Source organism: Adiantum capillus-veneris, chromosome 18 (assembly GCF_014529385.1).
Source record: "Adiantum capillus-veneris isolate H3 chromosome 18, ASM1452938v2, whole genome shotgun sequence".
In the NCBI taxonomy this organism is placed as follows: domain Eukaryota; kingdom Viridiplantae; phylum Streptophyta; class Polypodiopsida; order Polypodiales; family Pteridaceae; genus Adiantum; species Adiantum capillus-veneris.
This window is the reverse complement of record NC_140948.1, coordinates 111,686,918-111,706,820: the sequence shown is the minus strand read 5'-3', so window position 1 is coordinate 111,706,820 and position 19,903 is coordinate 111,686,918. Positions and strand designations below refer to the sequence as shown.

The 19,903-nt window shown below is 42.9% G+C and overlaps 1 protein-coding gene across 2 annotated transcripts in view; it reads right to left on the bottom strand.

Annotated features, from left to right (window-relative positions):
* Nucleotides 1–19,903, bottom strand: part of LOC147436212 (uncharacterized) — a 125,807-nt gene that overhangs the window by 40,082 nt on the left and 65,822 nt on the right. Inside the window, exons 13-35 of one of the 2 annotated variants that reach the window (XM_086489108.1) lie at nt 18,640–19,872; nt 17,523–18,515; nt 17,048–17,383; nt 16,633–16,891; nt 15,032–15,254; nt 11,772–12,165; nt 11,511–11,660; nt 11,122–11,340; nt 10,723–10,944; nt 10,215–10,647; nt 9,955–10,139; nt 9,602–9,865; nt 8,743–9,099; nt 8,259–8,668; nt 7,748–8,177; nt 6,366–7,664; nt 5,999–6,259; nt 5,076–5,366; nt 4,532–4,972; nt 3,997–4,428; nt 3,616–3,894; nt 3,138–3,540; nt 2,841–2,989 (exon numbers count right to left, since the gene is read on the bottom strand). In XM_086489108.1, coding sequence (XP_086345234.1) covers nt 2,841–2,989; nt 3,138–3,540; nt 3,616–3,894; nt 3,997–4,428; nt 4,532–4,972; nt 5,076–5,366; nt 5,999–6,259; nt 6,366–7,664; nt 7,748–8,177; nt 8,259–8,668; nt 8,743–9,099; nt 9,602–9,865; nt 9,955–10,139; nt 10,215–10,647; nt 10,723–10,944; nt 11,122–11,340; nt 11,511–11,660; nt 11,772–12,165; nt 15,032–15,254; nt 16,633–16,891; nt 17,048–17,383; nt 17,523–18,515; nt 18,640–19,872 — 9,663 coding nt within the window. Of the gene's footprint in view, nt 1–2,840; nt 2,990–3,137; nt 3,541–3,615; nt 3,895–3,996; nt 4,429–4,531; nt 4,973–5,075; nt 5,367–5,998; nt 6,260–6,365; nt 7,665–7,747; nt 8,178–8,258; nt 8,669–8,742; nt 9,100–9,601; nt 9,866–9,954; nt 10,648–10,722; nt 10,945–11,121; nt 11,341–11,510; nt 11,661–11,771; nt 12,166–15,031; nt 15,255–16,632; nt 16,892–17,047; nt 17,384–17,522; nt 18,516–18,639; nt 19,873–19,903 lie in introns of both variants that reach the window. The other variant, XM_086489107.1, reaches the window with a different exon arrangement.

Here is a 19,903-nt window from a genome sequence, read left to right as displayed (position 1 = left end):
TAGACGCCCTTTGACACAGGAACATGTTGCATCATATAAGCCTACATAGGGTAGTTGTTCCCATCCAACCTGTCCTCAACAGCAAACATCTTGAACACATCTGTGTTGTTGTCAGCCATGGTAAATGTTACACCTGATGTGAAAACTGCCCAAAAATAGGAGAAACGGAGCGGGAACAACACGTGCTATATAGCACAACCGTAGAAGACTATAAGGCACCTGTTATGCAAAAAACGGTACTGACAGAAATTCTGCACAAAATGACGAAATAGCCTGTGCAGTACTGCCTGTAGTGGAAACGGAGGCCGAATGAGCCCAAATCGAAAATCTGAGCACCCGAAGTATTTGTTGACTTGCAAACGCTCGCCAAAGCTCACTGAAATCGGAGAAAGTGAGCAGGCGTGTACTGGAGCAGCTGGCGATTAAGCCCGGGAGGACGCAACCTGCTCTGATACCAATTGTTGGAATTAGGGTTGCAGAGAAACACAGCTTGGAGAAGACGAAGGAAGCTCAAGGCACACAATAGAGAGTGTATTACTGGTGTGCTATGGATAGCCCTAGAGTGATGGGCGTATATACAATGCTCGGGGGAAAAAACCTCCTAAAGAGGGAAAAAATGCCCCGGCGGTCCTAGTGTGTTCACACACATCACTACCACATGTATATGGTAACACAGAAGCTTGACAAATGGCAAACGCGTGCTCGTCAATGAGCCTTTGTGGATAAAGGTTGTGCTTCAAAACAATTTTTAAGCATTTGCATCACTCGAGGGTTTCCCAAGACATTAAGCGTGTAAAGCTTCCTTCAGGTGCTTGGACATCATCCAAACAGGAGCTTACGGATGCTATGGTCTCGCATTATAGACATGTGTATGCTGCTCCTCCTCAACCATCTACAACAGTTTGTCAAGCACGACAGTTGTTGCTATCTCATGTACAACCAATCATTTCTTCTCGGGATGAGCAATGCCTTGAGGAACCTTTCACGAATTCTGAGTTGCATTGTGCGTTGCTTGCATTGGGCCGTTGGCGATCCCCTGGTTGAAATGGGCTTACGGTGGAGTTCTTCCTCTCCTTTTGGGAGATTCTTAAAGAGCCTTTTCTTTTCATGATGAATGTGGCATGGGAGAAACAAGACTTTCCAGTATCATGGAAAGAGGCTTTGCTTAAATTGTTGCCTAAGCAAGCACTATGAGAGCATTTTTTTCATTCGCGGCCTATTACTTTGATGCCTGTCGTTTATAAGATATTGGCTAAGTTACTGGTGAATCGGATTAAAGATCACCTTCTTGCTGGAATTCATCAAGCTCACTATGGTTTCATACCACGTCGCCAAATCACTAACAACTTAGGTAAAAGTACACGTAGCAAGATGTATTTGTAATGCAAGTTGACATTGAGAAGGCTTTTGACACTGTGCAGTGGGACTACATTGCTGCTACAATGAGGTGTCACAGTTTGTCTTCGGGGATTCTTGAAGGTCAACTGGCGGAATCTTGGCCTTTTTGTTGTTCAGTTACGCAAGGCTGTCCCCTTAATGCACTGTTATATGCTATTACCACACACCCTTTATTGATGCATCTCGATCATTTGACTTCTGCTGGTCGTCTTCACGGCTTGTAGATACCATTGGGTCATCTTTTCATGGGGCAAGCTTTATGTTGATGACTCTTTCTTTGTGCCTCGCAATTACCAGGCTGCTGTTCAAGTGATTATGAACGCCTTGGCGCTGTATGGGCTTGCGGCTAGTCTTAAGAGTCTTCTTGGTGTGATCACTGCTTGATTGCGGAAGAGACAGTGGTTCACTTGCTTTGGAATTGTAGCATTACTAGAGATTTTCTTCGCCGCATAGCAGCTTGTATGCGGATCTGTTTCCCCTTTGTGGTCTTCCACAAACAGTTTTGGGCGTTCAGCATTCTCCCGCCTTCCTTACAGCGATTTGCGGTCTTCTTTATGTGGGCTTATTGGACCCTGTGACCTCAACATAACGGCTGCATGTTCCTTCGCTTCGATGCAGATCCTTTTCAGTTTTTCAAGCTTTCCTTTCGCCAATCTTTACGTTTTGCATGGGAGGTTGGTGATATCACCTCAGAGATGCATCAACTTTCCTATGAATGCTTTTAGCCCTCTTTGTGTGTGTGGGTGTGTTGGAGGGAGGGCGGGGGGGGGGGGGGGGGGGGGGGGGGGGGGGGGGGGGGGTTAGTAATTGTGACTAAGCCTGTGCACTTGGATTACTAGGCGCATGCACCAACAGAATCCCAATCAATATCTCCTCAATCTCCACAGAAATCTAGACAGCTCGCAAGGGACCAAGGAGCCATGACCACGAATATGAGGCAAGCATTTATGTCCCACAGATATGCGTACACCCCACTCCGATGCAAAGCACCAACTGCAGGCACCGGGAACTAGTTTGCCACAACAGCTAGTATGAACCAAGGACAGCTTGTAAAGCATTGTTTGTAAACTTGCATCAGTCACACACATTTTGGAATGCCATCTGCCTCATGATGTCTGCAGAGCAGGGGTTTTTCTTCTTGCAGGTTTTGCCCCTTAGGGTGCCAAGAGTTAGCTTCTTTAGATCATGGGTCTAGCTCTTCTTAGTTTTGGCTGGAAGATATGCCCTGGTGAAAATCCATCTACACTAAATTAAAGTATTTCCAACCTCTAAAAAAAGAAAGAAGACAGAGAAAATACTCTCTCTTGAATTTTCCCCACCATGCATATGCTAAATCACCTGGAAGATAGAACAGTTGTTTTCATCATCGCACTGTTGTGCTTTTAGTCAGCTTCTATGGTTACCAACCAGTCGTCTATAAAAAGCCAAAACAAAGCCTTTACCTTCGGAGCTACTACAGATTGCGCAGCTGCACACATTGACGACACAAAAAGACCCTCCACAATGAAAGGAGTAAAGAAAGTCTGAAGATTGCGAGTAAGCCTGAACGGCACTGGCTCTGAAAATTCAACGACACCGTTTGCATCATAACCTGTATCAAATCAAGGAGAAGTAAGAACAATATGGTTAAATAAGGTGCACTTTAAGTTTAATCAGAGAGACAACTGCCTAAAGTTGGCACTAATGCAGTAATAATATAAGCAAGCATGTACAGCTATAAATTTAAGTAGAAACCTTACCAGGATGAAAGTCATTTTGAAACACTTTTCCAGTGTTTTTGGCAAATAGAATCTTGTTAGGTGATCTTCCACCAATCTGAAGCATATATGACATAAAACCGGACAGAGCCAACTGCACTGCAAACTGCTTCTTGAATGTCCACAGATGGTTGCAGCTGGGAAGAGTCTTGTACATGTACTGTGAAAACACATTCTCTGTTACAAAATTTTGAGTAATCTCATTGTAAGTATGCAACCGAAGATCAACGATTGCTTCATTTGAAAGCTGTCCAGTGACTGCTTGATTTAGACGATCCTTAAAATGGGTGATAGGAAGATCAGCTTCCCGACCATATCTTGCACAGTTTATCTCATAAACCTCCCCAAAAGTGCTGTACAAAAGATCATCTTCAACAAGACGAACCTGGAAAACAGAAACGTTAGAAAAACCCATTACATTTTTCCAAGCTTCAAAACCAGTATCAAATCACTGACATACCTGCGGCCAAACTGGGATGATGATTGGAGTATGGAAAGCCAAGTGTCGACGTCTGGATTCCTTATTTTTATCGAAAAGGCGATTTAAAACACGAAAAAGCTGTACCATTCTTTCATCACTTCGAGCACTAGGAGTTAGTGAAGTTTGTACAAGAAAGTGAGATTGTGAGCCATCACTACCGAGCATGGTTAAACGACGATGGCTGCTACCATGGCGCCGAACTATGGGCACATCAGCACCAATTCTATCAAGCTTTACAGTATGATCTGGAGCAACTTCCTGCAAAACATAGTACAAAGCGATTCAAACAATCATCTCAGTTATCAAACCAATGCACGAACCAGAAACAAACTTTTACAAAATTCCTTGTTGCAGGATGACCTGATCATTGAAGTACTGCCCCGGCACTTCGATATCAAGCACATGAAAGTCACGAAGCTGCACACTCTCTTCTTCCAGCTTCAACACAGCCGGCAGACGGTCTTCCACATTCCCTTGCAAGACACCCTTCCAGTGCTTCAAACGCTCGGTTAAATCTGCAAGGGTTGCCGGGAAAGTTCCAGTGCTTTCTGGATCAAGATCCTTTTCAAAATCCTTTTTGTACTCCTGAACAAAATCTTGATGCTTTGTTACAGTGTCTGTCGAAAAGCAAGCACGGCAAACACCCGCTAGCTCCTTCTTCAAAGACTGAGGAACCTCAGCAGTTGTGGCTGTCGGGTATTTGTAGCAGCGATGTAGCAAAGCATGGACCACTGCCAGGAGTCGTTCTTCAGGTAGAGGAACAAACCTAGCCCCTATTTCAGTAAGCATTACCTGTAAAAGAACGCACATAAAAGACATGTATAAAAGAAATCAAGTCAATGTTTTACAGCGAACAAGGATCACAACTAACTCCAATCTTTTCTATTTCACACACCTCTAATTCACCCGCCAGATTTTGATGTTTTGTCCTTAGCACTTCCATAATGTCTTTAGCAGCTTCAAACGCAGTCACCGCTGACCCAGGCCATCCTGAGCCTATGTTTCTTCGTCCTGATGTTTGTTCTCCACCAACAGCTCCTGCCTCAGATCCTGATGCATCACCAATGGTTGCTCTGTCAGCATCTTGGGTAGGGTTTGTTCCTGTTTCATGTGCTGAATGAGGACCACCCGGTCCACTTCCATTGTTTATTGCCATTTCCTGGGGTGCACTAGCAGAAGTCACATTACTGTCTGCTGTGCTTGTCGTGACGCTGGTACCACCTGATATTGTAGAAGCTTGAGCTCTTCCTTGAGCTGCAGCTCCCCTTGCATGCTCTGCTTTGGTTGCTACCTCTCGACGCTCAAGAAGATAAGTCCGTAACCAGCAATACAGTGACTGGGACAAGAAGTTTAGAAGGACATCTTAGAACAAAAGTTTCATTTCAATGAAACAAGAATATACCAGAACCAATTTAACAAGTAAACAAGTAATGCTGGACCTGAGGATACACTCCAGCTAGCTTCAAAAGGACTGCTTTACAGTGAGGTGCCTCGGGCCTCTGAAGTGACAGTAAGAGTTGCGGAATCCATGATAACCACACCCAGTGTGGTACCTGCTCTACATTCTTATCAAAAGCCTTACCTACTGTTCTATTTTGATTGTCAAAACTTAATAGGTACAGCACTCTTGCCAAATGACTTCTAGCATTTGAGATACCATACTTGATACCCTGCAAAAAACAACTTACTGCATACTCGAGCCACAGTTCTTCACCTGTATCTTGGAAAACCTGTTGAAAAGCAACAGGATAGCATAAACTTCAGATAATGTTAATGTTTAGCCAGACCCCTCTGAAATACTAAAGAGCAATGAGTTGAGCTTATTATTTCAACGAAACAAATCAAACATGACATGTGGATAATCTTTAAAGCTTCATGATGTCAAGATAATCTAAAAAGTTACCAGATGGAATGAAAAAGAACATCTAAGGTCTAAAAAAGTCAAACAGCAAAACCACACGAAAGACTAGAAACTGACAAAGGGAGCTTATGGCTGATTCACCGTCGAAGGATGGTGGACGGCTTTGATAAGTGATTAAGAAGACCACAATATTATGATGCGAATAAATTATTCTTTCATAATTACTGGAACATCTGGGACAGCTGAATTTCCCCTTCAAGAGAATTTTGCAAATAAATGGAATGGGTCAGACAACCTTATGGCTTGGGTCCATTGTGGAGGGAACAGTCATTAAGGTATACTTTAGTCAAGTCTATGCTTGTTTCATTATGTATCTTAATAATTAAAGTGAGTCCCGTTTTGCACAATTGTAAAAGACAAAGGACCACAACTACAATTATATGAGAATCAACAGATGAAAAATTATCATGCAAGCACCTTAATAAATGTATATAGCCTAACCTGATCACAAAAATTGCCCCAACTAATCCATCCTTTAGGTAGGTGTTTGTACTGAGAAATGGCAGCAGAGAAAGCACTGTTAGCAGCGTCAGTATCACCCATTTTCTGCATGAACTCCCCCTTCAAACGGAAAATCTCTGCTTTATGCTGCGGCCAGAAATAGTCGAGATTTGTCGCATTTAACAGATTTAATCCAGGTACCACTTCCCCCTTCATTTCCAAATGGGCCTTCACTTGCTCCCTAATCTTCACAAATGCTTCCTGTCCCAGTTAAGAAACCAGACAATGCATTTTGTTAGATGAGATGACTAGATACTACGCACGCCACAACAGCAAAAGTAACTCATGGCGTAAAGAAATGTATCACCTGAACTTCCATTGTCAAATAGCCATACATTTTTGTCAGAACCGTAATACAAACTTCATGTAGCCCTTGCTTTCGTGCAACATAAGCTAGTTTGTTTACACTCCACGCTTTGTCACGATAACCTAACTGATGAAGCTGAGGATTTGTTGATGAAAAATCTTTGAATGCATTTATTACTATGGTGTACATGTGATTGCGCCACTGCATCAGATCATACCAAACAGTCAGGTCGTCCCACTCATTTGGTATTCTTGACTTCCATGTTTCTAAAATCTCCTTCAGCTCCACGTAGACACCTCCTGGAGTTTGTACTCCTGCTAGCTGGGCAGCCCCAGATAGTTGCTTATTCCCATTTGAAATCTCAAATAGTACCCTCCCAGACTCCTGCAGCTCAACCAGTTGCTGGAATTGCTGCAACAAAGGAAAGTGCGATTGAACAACCATCTCAGGAAACTGCCACCATTGATGCAAAGCAAGTTCGACGCCTTGGGCAACCTTCTTCTCGGCTTCATTAAGAGCACCTTGTTGCAGAGCAACATATGCTTCTAGGACTCTTAATTTGGACGTATCTTCAACTTGTGCCTTGACAAGCACTGTATCCTTCAATGTCGACCAATCAGAGTGCTTCCACAAGCAGTCTAGTAAAACTTCATAGTTTTCCACAGTTTTTCCAAACTCTGTAAGACATTCCCATTGACTAAGTTGCTTGGCACACCCTATCCATTGTTCTTCCCATAAGCACATTTCGGCTTTTGAGACATTATTGTAACCTCCTTGTGTTGCCTTGTTCATTGCTTGGCAAAACACATCTTGTGCACGTTGCCAAAATCCATGCTGCACAAGCGAAAGCCCTGACCTTGTTTCTAATGTAATTGGCCGTCTCTTCCATAGACCAAAGCGGACATCATCCTCATTTATGGAGCGATACAGTTCAGCCAATGCATCAAAACAGCGAGTCTCTTGAGGAAACAATATGACATGACTTTCCAGAAGAGAGATTGCAATATGCCATGCATTGTATTTTTTCCCCAAAAACTTGATCAGCTCACTTGGGATTTTAGGCTGGGGTTGGCTAAGAGACAAGCCCTCTAGTAATGCTTGCACAACATTAGGCCTCTTTCCCTGCTGTTTGGCATGGTAGTCCCTGGAAAAAAGATTTATCATCGGTTTTGCCAGTGCAACCTGCTCATCTTTTTGAAGTGTCGCCCAGGCTATTGGGAATACGAGCACCCATAAGTGATAGGCCACATTAGAATCTGTATGAGCCAATTCCCTTAGAGGAATGACTAAATCTGCAACCTAAAATGAAATGAACAGAGTTTAAAGAAACAAAGCTTAAAACTACTTAACTTCTTATGAGGACAACATGGCTAGCGTTTTACCTGCAGCTTACTCATTTCATTGAGAAATCTGGCATGTTTATTGATGATTGTAACAAAACTTAGGGGAGATGAGTCACTTTCATCAGATGTTTCAGCAATCGCCTGTTGTATTCCTGCCCGTTCTGAAACGCCACCTGTAGCCATTAGCGGAGGTACCTGTGCAGAACTTGGAGCAAGGGTCGTGGGTTCTTGTTCCACTAGAATGGCTAAAAGAAGATCCAGGCCCTGTTTAAGCCAAAAGACATCACTGAGAGCTTCCCAATCTTGTAAAACTATGATATAATGCAGTCTCTGAAACAAGGTTTTTCCGATAGATTCATGGTAGAGAGTGAAAAACTTCTGCCGCATCTCTGGATCTCTTGCCCTTAAACCTAGCATATGTTGCCACTCCACGCTCTGAAAAATCTCCTGTCGCGTGGCCAAAAGATATCTAGGAAAAAAGGAAAATTGCCATGTTTGAAAATAAAAGAAAAGTGCACGATGGACAAATATAAAGGAGAAAGCTACTAACTTGCTTGTGTCGGAGCATAACCGGTACAGCAGCTTCAAATACTTCCCTTCCCATTCTTCAAGAACAGAGGCACTCATATTTTGCTTGTCTACCTGAGAAAGCTTCTGAAGAAACGTAACCACATCCTTAACACTAAGGTGAACAGCTGATGTACCCGGAACAGAAGCTTTGAAGTCATTGTCAATCCATTCTTTGATGATATCAATGATTGTGAGAAGAACACTTGCATCAGTTCCTTTCTCGACAAGCATAGCTTGTAATGATTGCCAAAATAGGCGTTTACATTCAGGGACCAGTAGTACCCTGCCACTTACAAGTTTTAGCAAAGCTTTCAAGTTTGTGGTTACAGAACCCAGCTCTGCCATTAGCCGAGCAGCATTCGCAGCTGCATCTTGCTCAGATCTATGGTCCTGACACGTAAAAACATTGTATAAGAGCCAAGTTCTGAAATAGATGAAACAGAAACCAGCTGAGCTAAGCAAACCTGTCTAGCAAGTGCACTTGTTGCAGAAAACATCTCTTTGATTAAGCGCTGCACTACCCGTACCAAGGCAGGTAGAAACCAATCGATGTACATTTTTTGGCCCTCTGTGAGGGTCTTTATGACAGACCATGTGAAACCAATTATTGCATTGGCAGAGCTGGAATCAAGAGCAGGTTGCATATTTGTTACAGTCGTTAAATGTTTCTGTATAAGTTCTTCAACTTTTTGATGCAAAGGCTTTATTTCTGGTGGTGTGTTTGTTGCCTCGACAGGGAAGGCATCAAAAACCATCTTCAAAAGGGTGCACAGAGATTTTCCGATATCAGGAAGCTTGCTGTTGAAGCATGGCTCGAGCAACTGGTAAAAACAACTTTGTTCAGCTGTGTGACATATCAAATCCGTAACAGGTATAACCTGTCTATAAAGACTGAAGCTGAATGGAGCTTGCTTATTTCCTCTTCTAATATAGCCTTCTAAGTTCAGAAGGCCTATAAGAAGACTTTAGACGTTTGCACAAAATCACATAATTGAGAGACACACATATAACTATCAAAGTTGGAGTAAAAGACCTCCTTAAAACTTCATCTTCCAGTGCAAAGAAGAGGAACAACTGCTAATACTCAAAAAAGGAACACAAAATAAATAAAAGAAACAAAAGAACACATGTCTTTTACAAAAAAAAAACTTAACTTTTAAGTAGCTTGCAATTTACCTGTTTTAATGTGAGATTCAATCAGCTTTCATATAAGGGCACATGTGAATGAAAATGTTAAGACACCAATCTAATTTAAGAATCAGGATTTAAAACTTAAAAAAAGGCAAAGCTTGATTGCCTCCTAGGTACAAAGTTGCTACTCACTTGAATAATATGCTGCACATTGTTACGGACGAACAAATGTGGCTGCTTCTCCATAATCTTGTTCATCACATCCAAACCCTGAGCTACAGCTGTGGAAGGATCCTTGTTTTGCCCAGGTGGTTGAACACTGCCTAGAAGCTTATCCAGATAATTGAATTTAACATTTGCTGTAGGCCACACTTCTAGAGCTTGTGTGAGGAGATCCAGAGCTTGTTTGTACATTGCAGCCATCTCTTTATCTTTGGGCTCTGTCACCAAAGCCACCTGAAAATACAGAAATATCGACGTAATCCCAGATTGAGTGGAAATGCCCAAGTGTGCAAACCCTTCTATAACACCAAATAAGAGCTCACCCTAATTAGAAAATTAATTATCATTTCCTCCATGGCAGCATTTGGCTTGAACTCTTCATCCGGTTGTCCAACCGATCCAGGCGTACCTATATTTGGTATTGTTCCTGCACCGGCACCAATTCCAGGGGACATCGCAGAGAGAGATGGCAGACCACTCTCAGTTTTGACTCGTTTACTAATGTCATCTGCAATGCCAGTCAAGCCAGCTGCCTCACTGCTTCGCTTGGAGCCAACTAACCCAGCTACATTATCACTCATACCTGCACTTAATGCCATAGTTTCTCCTGGCTGGACCTGCACATCAGCATCAGATATTGACTTCACTTCGGCTTGTCTTTTCCTCTCCCAAGCAACAACAAGGCCAGCAAGTTCAATTGCAAGACGTCTATTTTCTGGTGCAGTATTTGCTGGTAGACCAAGCCGACTCAGAGCATTAACCATTTGCGGAACAAACTGAGAACGACAGCTGTAGAATAGATCTGAATGCCGGACCAGCAGCTGGAAAATATGAATCGAATTGGGTATAGAGTGGCCCTCCTCAACTAATATTTTTTTAGTATACCGTATCCATATTGGTATCTTGTACTCCCCAAGTGGCAACCTCTTGGGTAAAGCTGGCATAAGAACATCAAGAGCCTGCCTCACAAGGACTCTGTTCTCTGGTTGGCAAGTCCGTAAAAGGGCAACAAAAACCTGTGGAGACAAGGTTTATGTTAATACAGGATAAACGCATCGTTGTGAATGAAAACTTGTGTAATGCCACTGCACCTGAAGTATAATTTTCTCCGGTGCCTGATAAGCTTCTAGAAAGTGGCACACATTAACAAAGGCCCACTGCTTACTGGCGCTCTCTTCCCGCTTCAGATGATTCCATCCAAACTTGATGAGCTCTTTGCGATGATGGACCAATTCACTTGACATGTGTTTTAGCAAAAGTGTTGCCAATTGCAAGAGCTCTATCCTCAATGGCTCTTCATACTCTGCGCTCACCTGGTATTGATAGACATCACAAAAAATTAACTACACGTGCCCAAAAGCGACATGACTCATGCCAGATCATATTAAAATAAAAAGCTTCTACCCAAATTACTATATTCTAAAAGGTTCTCTTACACTTTCCAGATCAAATATAGACGTCCACAACATTAACAAGGACAGAACTAGTACCTCTTCTGGGGGGTCAAGCAGCTTCTCCACAATTGTCTTTATAATACTTTGGTCAACCACATCAAAATTCTGGTTTTTAAAAGCATGTGCCAACATTGGAAGTATAAGCATCTGCATGGCCACAACCAGATGCTCCTGGGATAATTCTTTGTTTTGGAACAAACGTAGGAAGTGTACAAGGACTGCCTTTTTCTTCTGTGCAGAATAACCTTCACCAATCTGTTGCACGTTTGCAAAAATATCAACACAAAAAAAGGTGCATAATCACAAAATTTCATAGATTACAGAAACAAGCATTCCTCCTTCAAGGTAGTGAATAAGTGTTCCTATGTCCAAATGCCAATGCTTTTCATTTTTTATGCACAGAGACAACAGCAGACAAGGAATACCTCAATTATATAGAACTCCTTTAAAAATGTGTAGTCAATGCGCGTGCGGACCAAGAATACGGATAGTAAGTCAAAAAGCACACCAACTTCATCATTGTCATGCCGCAAGTAATTCAGAAAACACTTGACAAGGCGTTTGGTCTCTTTCACCTAGCAAACATTAGAATAGAGGTGATAATCACGAAAACCAAGGAGCACAAAGTTTTCATTGGCTTGACCTCCTCCAGCAAATATAAGACTATCAATAGGAATTGTTTGTACCTGAGTTAGTGTCAAGTTTTGCTCATTTTGTAGACGAGCCTGTCGTGCAGGTGAATGCCAAACGCGCAGCAAGGCATCAAACACAGACCTGTTATGCAGTAACCAATCCGGTAAAAGTTTGACTAGGGCTGATATGAGTGCAATTCCTTGAAACTGCAATTGAGAAGTCTCTAATGAATTTGTCCCATTTCCTTGTACAGTTACCAAGCTTTCAGCTCCAGAAACTGCATTTGCACTGACAGCCGGATTTGGCAACCCTCCTGCATTTGGATCATCTCCAATGGGAGCTGGCAGACCATCTTGTGCTGAAATTGTGGCAATAATCTTATCTGGAGACCTTGCCAATTCATCTCGAAGGACTTGACCTGCTTCTGACCTTATTATATCCATGAACCTGTGAAAATAAACAACAAAGCTTCAAATTGAAACAAAATGCAAGAGATCTGAGATTCTATGGACTTGCAGATGTTCTTATCAAAAGAACCCCCATTATTCTGATTTTCAAGTTATTGTGCTTTGATGTTAGATTTGATATTGCGCTGCAAGGATAAGGGAGAAGGCTAACATATGTAATTGGTGATCCTATCTCAAGTTCAATAAATCAGCCCAAACGCTGAAAACCCTTTACGAACCACATGCAAAGCCATCTGCAGTTGATCCTATTAAAGGAAAAAAGGAAACAACAAGAGATGGTTGAGGGAAGTAAAGAAGAACCTTCGGAAAGAGGTCAACGAGGAAGCCCAAAAGGAAGAGATACAACTTGTGCACACAATGATGCAGGAAGAGAAGATGCAACATGCCCCCCCTGGCTCAATATGCGAGTCATGGACATAGCAGAGAAGGCCGAACTGTGAGATGCTGCGCACAAAGCTAGGTTATACACAAGAAGGACCTTCTCCCTTTTCCAAGGCCTAGGGGTGGGAAGGGACACCACATAAAAGAGAGCCCTCATATTACAACTTCAGGATAACATGTTGTGTACAATGACGAAGAGAGTCCTCCTTCATGGCGAGGGACCCCCTGTCTTCTTAGATGATGACCTCATGTAGATGCAGATAGAGCTTCATAGAGCAAATATGATGCGGGTACTACAACCGAGGAAGAGGGAAAAAGGGCCTTCTATAGAGACCATCTGGTCATCATTGATGGCTGGCCCAAGGACTAGCAGTACGGGGCCTACGGGACACAAGATAGCTGACATTCACAGATTTATATTGCAGTTTAAAATTGCAAAGGTTCACTATGGGCACAGCCTGGACGACTAGAGCATGTGACAGATGGGAGACAGACATTGGTGAAGACACCAGAGCCCAGAGAGACTGCCACCCTGGTGGAGGGATACCAATGAGGGTCTGCCTACAATGACGGACCACAGTACGGCACTTAGAGTGGCTCAAGAGTTGTTGGGCTCTTCCGACCAAAGATCCAGGGACTACTCAGAGTCGTAGCCCTTGATAGAGGTCAGATGTGGATCAGCTTACGCCTCACAGTCGTAGCCCATAATACAGAGGGTCACCTGGGTAATGGGAGTCTGCCAACAGACAACGGACCACGAGACGGCACTTCGAGAGGCTCAGGAGGAGTCGTGGCGCTCTTGCTATGAGAACTCGTAGGACGCCTTAGAGTCATAGCCCATGAGACAAGTCACAAAGGTCAGATGAGGATCAGCTCTAGAAAGAAAGAAAAGAAAGAAAGAAAGCCTTTTAACGTCTATGTGAGGCCGAAGTCGGCGTATGAGACAAATCAAGTATACATGTGGGTATGTCCTATGTTACTTTCCCCATCAAGGTCCTCACATGCCATCACTAAGCATGGAGCCAGAGAGGATGAGGATACGGGGCCATCACCATATGCATGGCACTATGGAGACCATCTGCTAGAACTGAGGGCACGCCACAGCCTTGTTGTATATAACAAGATGGCATAGTGGCCAGAATCAGGAGTACATACATGTTTCCCGCATATGGGACATGTTAGGACAAGTCGCGGAGTAGTCGACTATGTTATAGGATCATTGGAGGCCATAAGCCTCCCTCCGCTCATTAGAGCTGACCACACATACTTAGCACTCTCATCGGCAGGCTCACCAATGATTCCAGTCCCCCACTCCAATGACACCACACCCCACCATCTACTCACACGGAATCTAGCAGATATCTATGACAGTAGAGTGCACGATGGCCCTTTACTCATGGACCCTATGGCCGACCAGGATACTACTGACTATGCAAATGGCATCACTACTGCATTCAGAAGCCCTGGACAACTTTTCTCATCGAACACACACAGGAGTCAACCAAATCTTGGACCATGCCCAAGAACAGATGGTATGGCGAACAGTGCAAAGCGCTCTACACATACCTATGCACATAGCGGGCACATAGAGCACAAGAGAGATGAGGAGGCTCACCCGCCGTAAAGGAGGGCCTATGCAAAGGCACAGAAGGTCGACATATTCCACTTCTTTATGAGCAAAGACAGTATTAATTTTAAAGAGCCCCAAACACCTACACCTATTGCAGAATACACATCCACAAGTTTGGCACACATATGTCAAGCGTGAGTATCACGCCACAGCAGCTTATATACAGCACGAGAGTTGAGTCTATATTCCACACGAGAGGGCTTACAAGCACCAGGACGTGCAGGTCTCAAGAGGGCCTTTCTACTAAGATGTTTGATTGATGAGGCCATGCGAAAGCAGAAGCTAGGGTACAGAAGCAGAAGTTACGCTGTGGACTTCCACAAAGCATTTGACACAGTACCATGAGAATGGCTATCCTGGCGTCTCCAATCAGCATACTGTCAGAGATGACCTGGGCCCTTCATGCTTTGTATGAGCTGGTTAAGTATTTGGCAAAGCTCAGCGCCAAGGAGGGATGTTAGAGACTATCGTTAGCACCACCAGTGTGAAGCGAGGATGCGCATTTTCCTGCACCTTATTTGGGCTCTACATCGACAAGCTGGCAGATTCATAATACATGGAAGAAGCGACGGGGTCAACTTATCAAGTGCACCAGTCCATATCACGTTATATGCTGATGATATTATATCAGTTTCTGAGTGATCCGGAGGATACAACGACATCTCTAGGCACTTGATGAGTTCTGCACACAAAGGGGTCTAAAAATGAATCTTGGGGAAACCAAGGTCCTGATCTCTTACATCTTGAGACACACCAGGTGCCATGCCAAGAAAATTAACTGCATTTCCAGATAAAACCATTACTTTTAAGACCAAAAAGAGCTTAAATTACAGACCTCCTGAAGTAGCCTGGCTGTGTTAATCGAGCAAGAAAATAATCTACAGCTTCGACAGCATAGCGATTTAAAAACTTTGTCAGAGGTAGTCTGTAGGGACTGTTAAGTTCACTGTAAATCTGTCCTTGAGGTAAAGCAGCTTCCAACTGCATTGTCAGGGTAACAAGCTCATCCAGGAACTTTCCTGCAGCTGCTGGAAGAAGATAGAACAATTCGATAATAGCTGAAAAATACACAGAAGGAATATTTTAGAGCATTGTAGTAGTTTTTATACACACGCCATAAATTTTTCACAACTACTTATAAAACATGAGCAGGTTTATCTGCTAGATTGTGTCAGCACGTGAATCTATAAATGTTTGAACTTTGGTCAATAGCAAACATCTTCTAAAGCACATCAAACTTGTCCACTCGAAAGCGAGAAATTGTTCAAGCTTGTAAAACATGTAAATTGCACAACCATCAAATCTTTCAATGGGGAAATTGTCTCGCATGCACGTAGGCACACACATTTTTGAAAGTAATGAACTTGCATACATTTACAAAACTACACTTTCTATAATAATTCAACACAATTCTGTGTGTGTTTGTGGGCATGCAAGCAAAGCACAAGCCTGCCAAATTCTCCCAAAAGGTCCAGTATCTATGAAGCATAAAGGAATCATAACCAGTGCTTTACATGCATTTGTAAAAGTATATATTTTTATACAGTCTTCAACATAAGTATGTTTGTGTCACTGTGCATCCATGCAAATTGCAAACCTTCAACACCTCCCAAAAGGTCAAATACATGTGGAGTGCAAAGTAATCGTAACCAGCCATCAAATGAGATAAAAATCCAAAGCACCTGTCTAAATCACAAAAAGTTCAACTATATTAAATATTTTGATTGCAACAGTGCCCAAACTAATACATAGCTACGAGAAACCCGAAACAAAGTGGTATTGAATTCAATATGTCATGAACATCCACATTACCAGATATTGCTTTCTATCAAGAAGTGTAGGTATTGGAAATGCTCTGAAATGAATTTAATTTGAACAGGATTAATTCTATGTATCAGTATGTAGGTACTGATTGTTGACATTGACCGTCAATAAGCACTGTTGAACCAAACCGTAATGTGTGCTTATATGTACATCATTTGTCCTTCTTCCCAGCATTAATAATGAAGAACAAAGGGAAACGTTGTTGGATTGGTTGTTCAGAAACTGTTTGCAACAACTTCATTATACTAATGCACACACAAACGTTGAGATAATTCAGTAGAAGATGAGGCCAACCCACCCCTTTCTACTATTGCGTCTGCCGTTAAGGGATTATAGTTCATACAAACCATGTCACAATTGAAGATGCACTTCTGACTCTATTTAGAGTTGACTGAAGCCAATGCGCTGAACTTGAATTATTTCCCATCTATGAACAAGAAAGGCTGAAGCTGAAAGGCTTGCTAAGAAACGTGTAATATTGGAGGGATATCTAGATGGACTTTGAGCATAGGTGGCAAGGAGATAATGGTTAAGGCCCAATTTAAACAATCACTAGTTTTGGTGATCCAAGCCTAGAATGGCTATGTGAAAGAACATGATTGTTGAAAATACCTGCAGCTATTTTGGGCTCTTCTCCAGCTTTCCATGAGCGCTGTGATTGAGCAAGCTTTTCTGGCTCTAACCATTTTCGGAGATGTTCCATGAGCTTACACCCTAAAGTGACATTGAACCAATTTGACAAAAGCTCCAACAAGCGAGCTAAACCTTGCAATAAAGGCATGGTAAGGCTTCTTGTGTGAGCAAGATTGACCAGAATTGGTCTAAGACTGCTTTGTAACAAGTCCTTTGGCATCTTTTGCTGCTGAATTACCTGTAGATAGCAAGTGGAGTTAATGAGAAAACAGAAGATACCAATTTTTCTCAGATATGGCAGGATCTACAAAAAGGCAAGATATCTTTCCCTATTCTATTAGGGATGGTTATGCCCTAGCAATGGCAGGCGATTAAATAATCACAGTAAGCTTGCCTGTCGTAACCCTTCTTTTGCAACAGCTACAATCTCGGGCGTTCGACAAGTCAAGGACTTGAAGAACATAGCTATAATCCTGGACCGCAAGTCAGCATGAGTTGGTGTTTTAAAATCAGCCCATGCCATTGCAGTACACAGCAACTCAATGCATGCTGTTCTCAGCTTGGTTAGAGTCACTGCCAGCTTTGGGTTCATAAATTTTCCAATAAGCACACTTTCATCAGTGTCAGCTATTTGCAAAACCTCTTGCAAAAGCGTGACCAAATCAGAAGTCATTTTCAGCAGTGGAGGTCTCAGAGCAAGACAGAAGTTCAGTGCCATCACCGTTCCAACCTGTATCAAAGCGAATGCTCCAAAGAGATTAGTCTTGAATGAAGATCAATGGCCCTGGAACATCACTTAAAACTCATAAAAGTGCAGGTGAATCAAGCATTTCTTTCAGAAAGATTTAAAGAAACTGCACTGACTGGACCTGCTGTTCGGGATGTTTAGTTCGTAGAGGCCTCAGTATAAGGGGCTGAAGCAGTGGCTGATGAAGGGGCTCCAGCAATTCTGAAACCTCCATGCCTGTCCTGCTCGCAAGCAAAGCCAGACAAGACTGTACATTCTTCCTTACAACATGCGTGGCATTTGGGTTGAAAAGTTCTGCTGCAAGCACATCAACAACACCTTGGAAACTCTGACGGCGAGGTTCATTCGTTGACTCTTCAACATTGTTAGCTACTCGCAAGACTTGCGTAAGTACTTGACTGGCCTCCTCCTGTTCTTTGTTAGCATGCTGGGGAAGCCGCTTTAACACATATACAAGGGCACGTACAGCTCGCACTTGAAAAAGGCACAGAGTATCGACTGTTGCCTTACCCACAAGTGCCCCTAACCCCATCACACCACCCATTTGAGCCTGCCATGTGCTACCATAGCAGCAGTGTAAGAGCCTTGGAAGAAGCTGTTCAAACACAGGAATGCGAACACCAGGAGGAGGTGAGTAAACTGGATTCATTGAAGGACTGCTAACCATCATAGGAGTTCCGGGTGTGCTGACCCCTCGAGCAGTCAATATACCAGTATGCTTGGAGCGAGCTAGCAGAAGAAGAGTTTCAGCAAATATATTCAGACCATTCAATGCAGCTTTAGCATGTGCCCGGTTTTCGTCAGCCAAAACAGCTACCAAGGCATCCAAGAAAATCAAAGGATCAAGCTCTTTCAGGTTAGCTTGAGATTTATTTCTGGCCTTAGTACCTGAGACCCCAACCAAATTTGATCCCACGTTTTGACCTGTTGGAGGTGCAGCTAATGAATCAACATGAAAAATCATTGCAAAGTGGCGGCAAATGTTTGGAATAAAATCATCCTTAGCATCCTGCAGTTCAGTCTCTGCACTAGCAGCAATGACAGTCATCAACAAAACTTTGAACACGGTTCTTTCTGCCATAAGCTGCGTTTTTGTCTTTACACCAGGATCTGCCTGAAAACAAGAGAAAGATTGCAAATTTTATCCATAAGAAAGGGAAATCAGTGAAAAATTGTTATAGAAAAGCTCTACTATAAAGTAGAACGAGTATAACGTATGTATCTAGCCTGTAAACTACCTTCATGTTCAGGGTTTCAACTTTTCGCCTTGATGGATCGACTGATGTCAGAAGCATAAAGCCCAATTGGCCAGAGGTCACCCCTTCATTTCCAATGTTTCCTTTCAGGTTTAAAACGAGGCAAAGACAAACCCTTAAAAACTTCAGAGCGTGTTTTCTATAGAATGCTTCTACCCCAGGTTGTGGTTGCATGACAGCTGCTCGTGCCAGATAAATGCATCGGTCCAATGGAACCAAAAACGATGTTGTGGGTTCAAATGTTAAGACTAGCCGCAAACCATGCTCTGGATTATCCTTGCAATCAAGTGAAAGTGGCTCTTTAAAAAATCTGCGGTTTCTACCACCGAGTTTGCCCAGCAGTTGCAGCGCTTTTGCACCCCAAGGATAAGGCTTGGGACGAAGGTGTGTCCATAATGTTAAAATAAGTTCCGAAATAACCTTGGCCATACTGGGTTCAAGAAAATCAGGATTTAAGCTGTCAATCCAGAGTTCGAGTGTCCTTAAGCCCAAGCCCACAAGATCTTCATTGCCTTTCAAAGCTAAAACAAGAGGCTTCATTAGCCGAGGAAGATGAGGTAAAAGAGAGCTCAACCTAGCAGGCATGATGAGACAAAGTTCTACGACCAAGTCGATCATTTCGACCCCTGTAGGCCCCTCCAACATTCCAAGAAGCATGTTGAGACAAGGCTGCAAATATGGAATAAATTCTCGAAAAAGCAGCTCAAACTTCCCGCTTGAAAGAGATTGAAACATTGTGCGGAGCAAAAGCATATAGCCTTGGGGCTTTTCAACTTCTGTTGCACATTTGATACACGTCTCCATAAGTGTTGCAATATGAGGCTGAAGAACACGTTCACAATCTCCTTGGCTTTTTGCAACTGCTACAAACAGGTATCTAAAAAGCTGCAAAACTAGTTTTGCAGAGGGTGACTCCGGTTGCTTCAGTAAGTCAAGCTTGCTGGCTACCAAGAAATTTACAAGTACATCAGCAAAGTGCCGCACAATTTTTGGTGTCTGGAGAAGAGTTGCAAATATTTGCAGAAGCTGATTGTTACTAATCATGCACTCAAAAAGATGAGGCATACACATGGAAAAAATATCCATCAAATTCCTGGGCTCCATGACTGCAAAAACTGCTGAATAATGCTGGAACATATCTCTCTCTTCATCTTTGTCCTTGTACAAGGCAAGACAATGAATTCCACTTTTTAAAATTCCTGTGGCAAGTCGTACCTGGAAGACCCTAAATGTCAGGCTTTTGTAT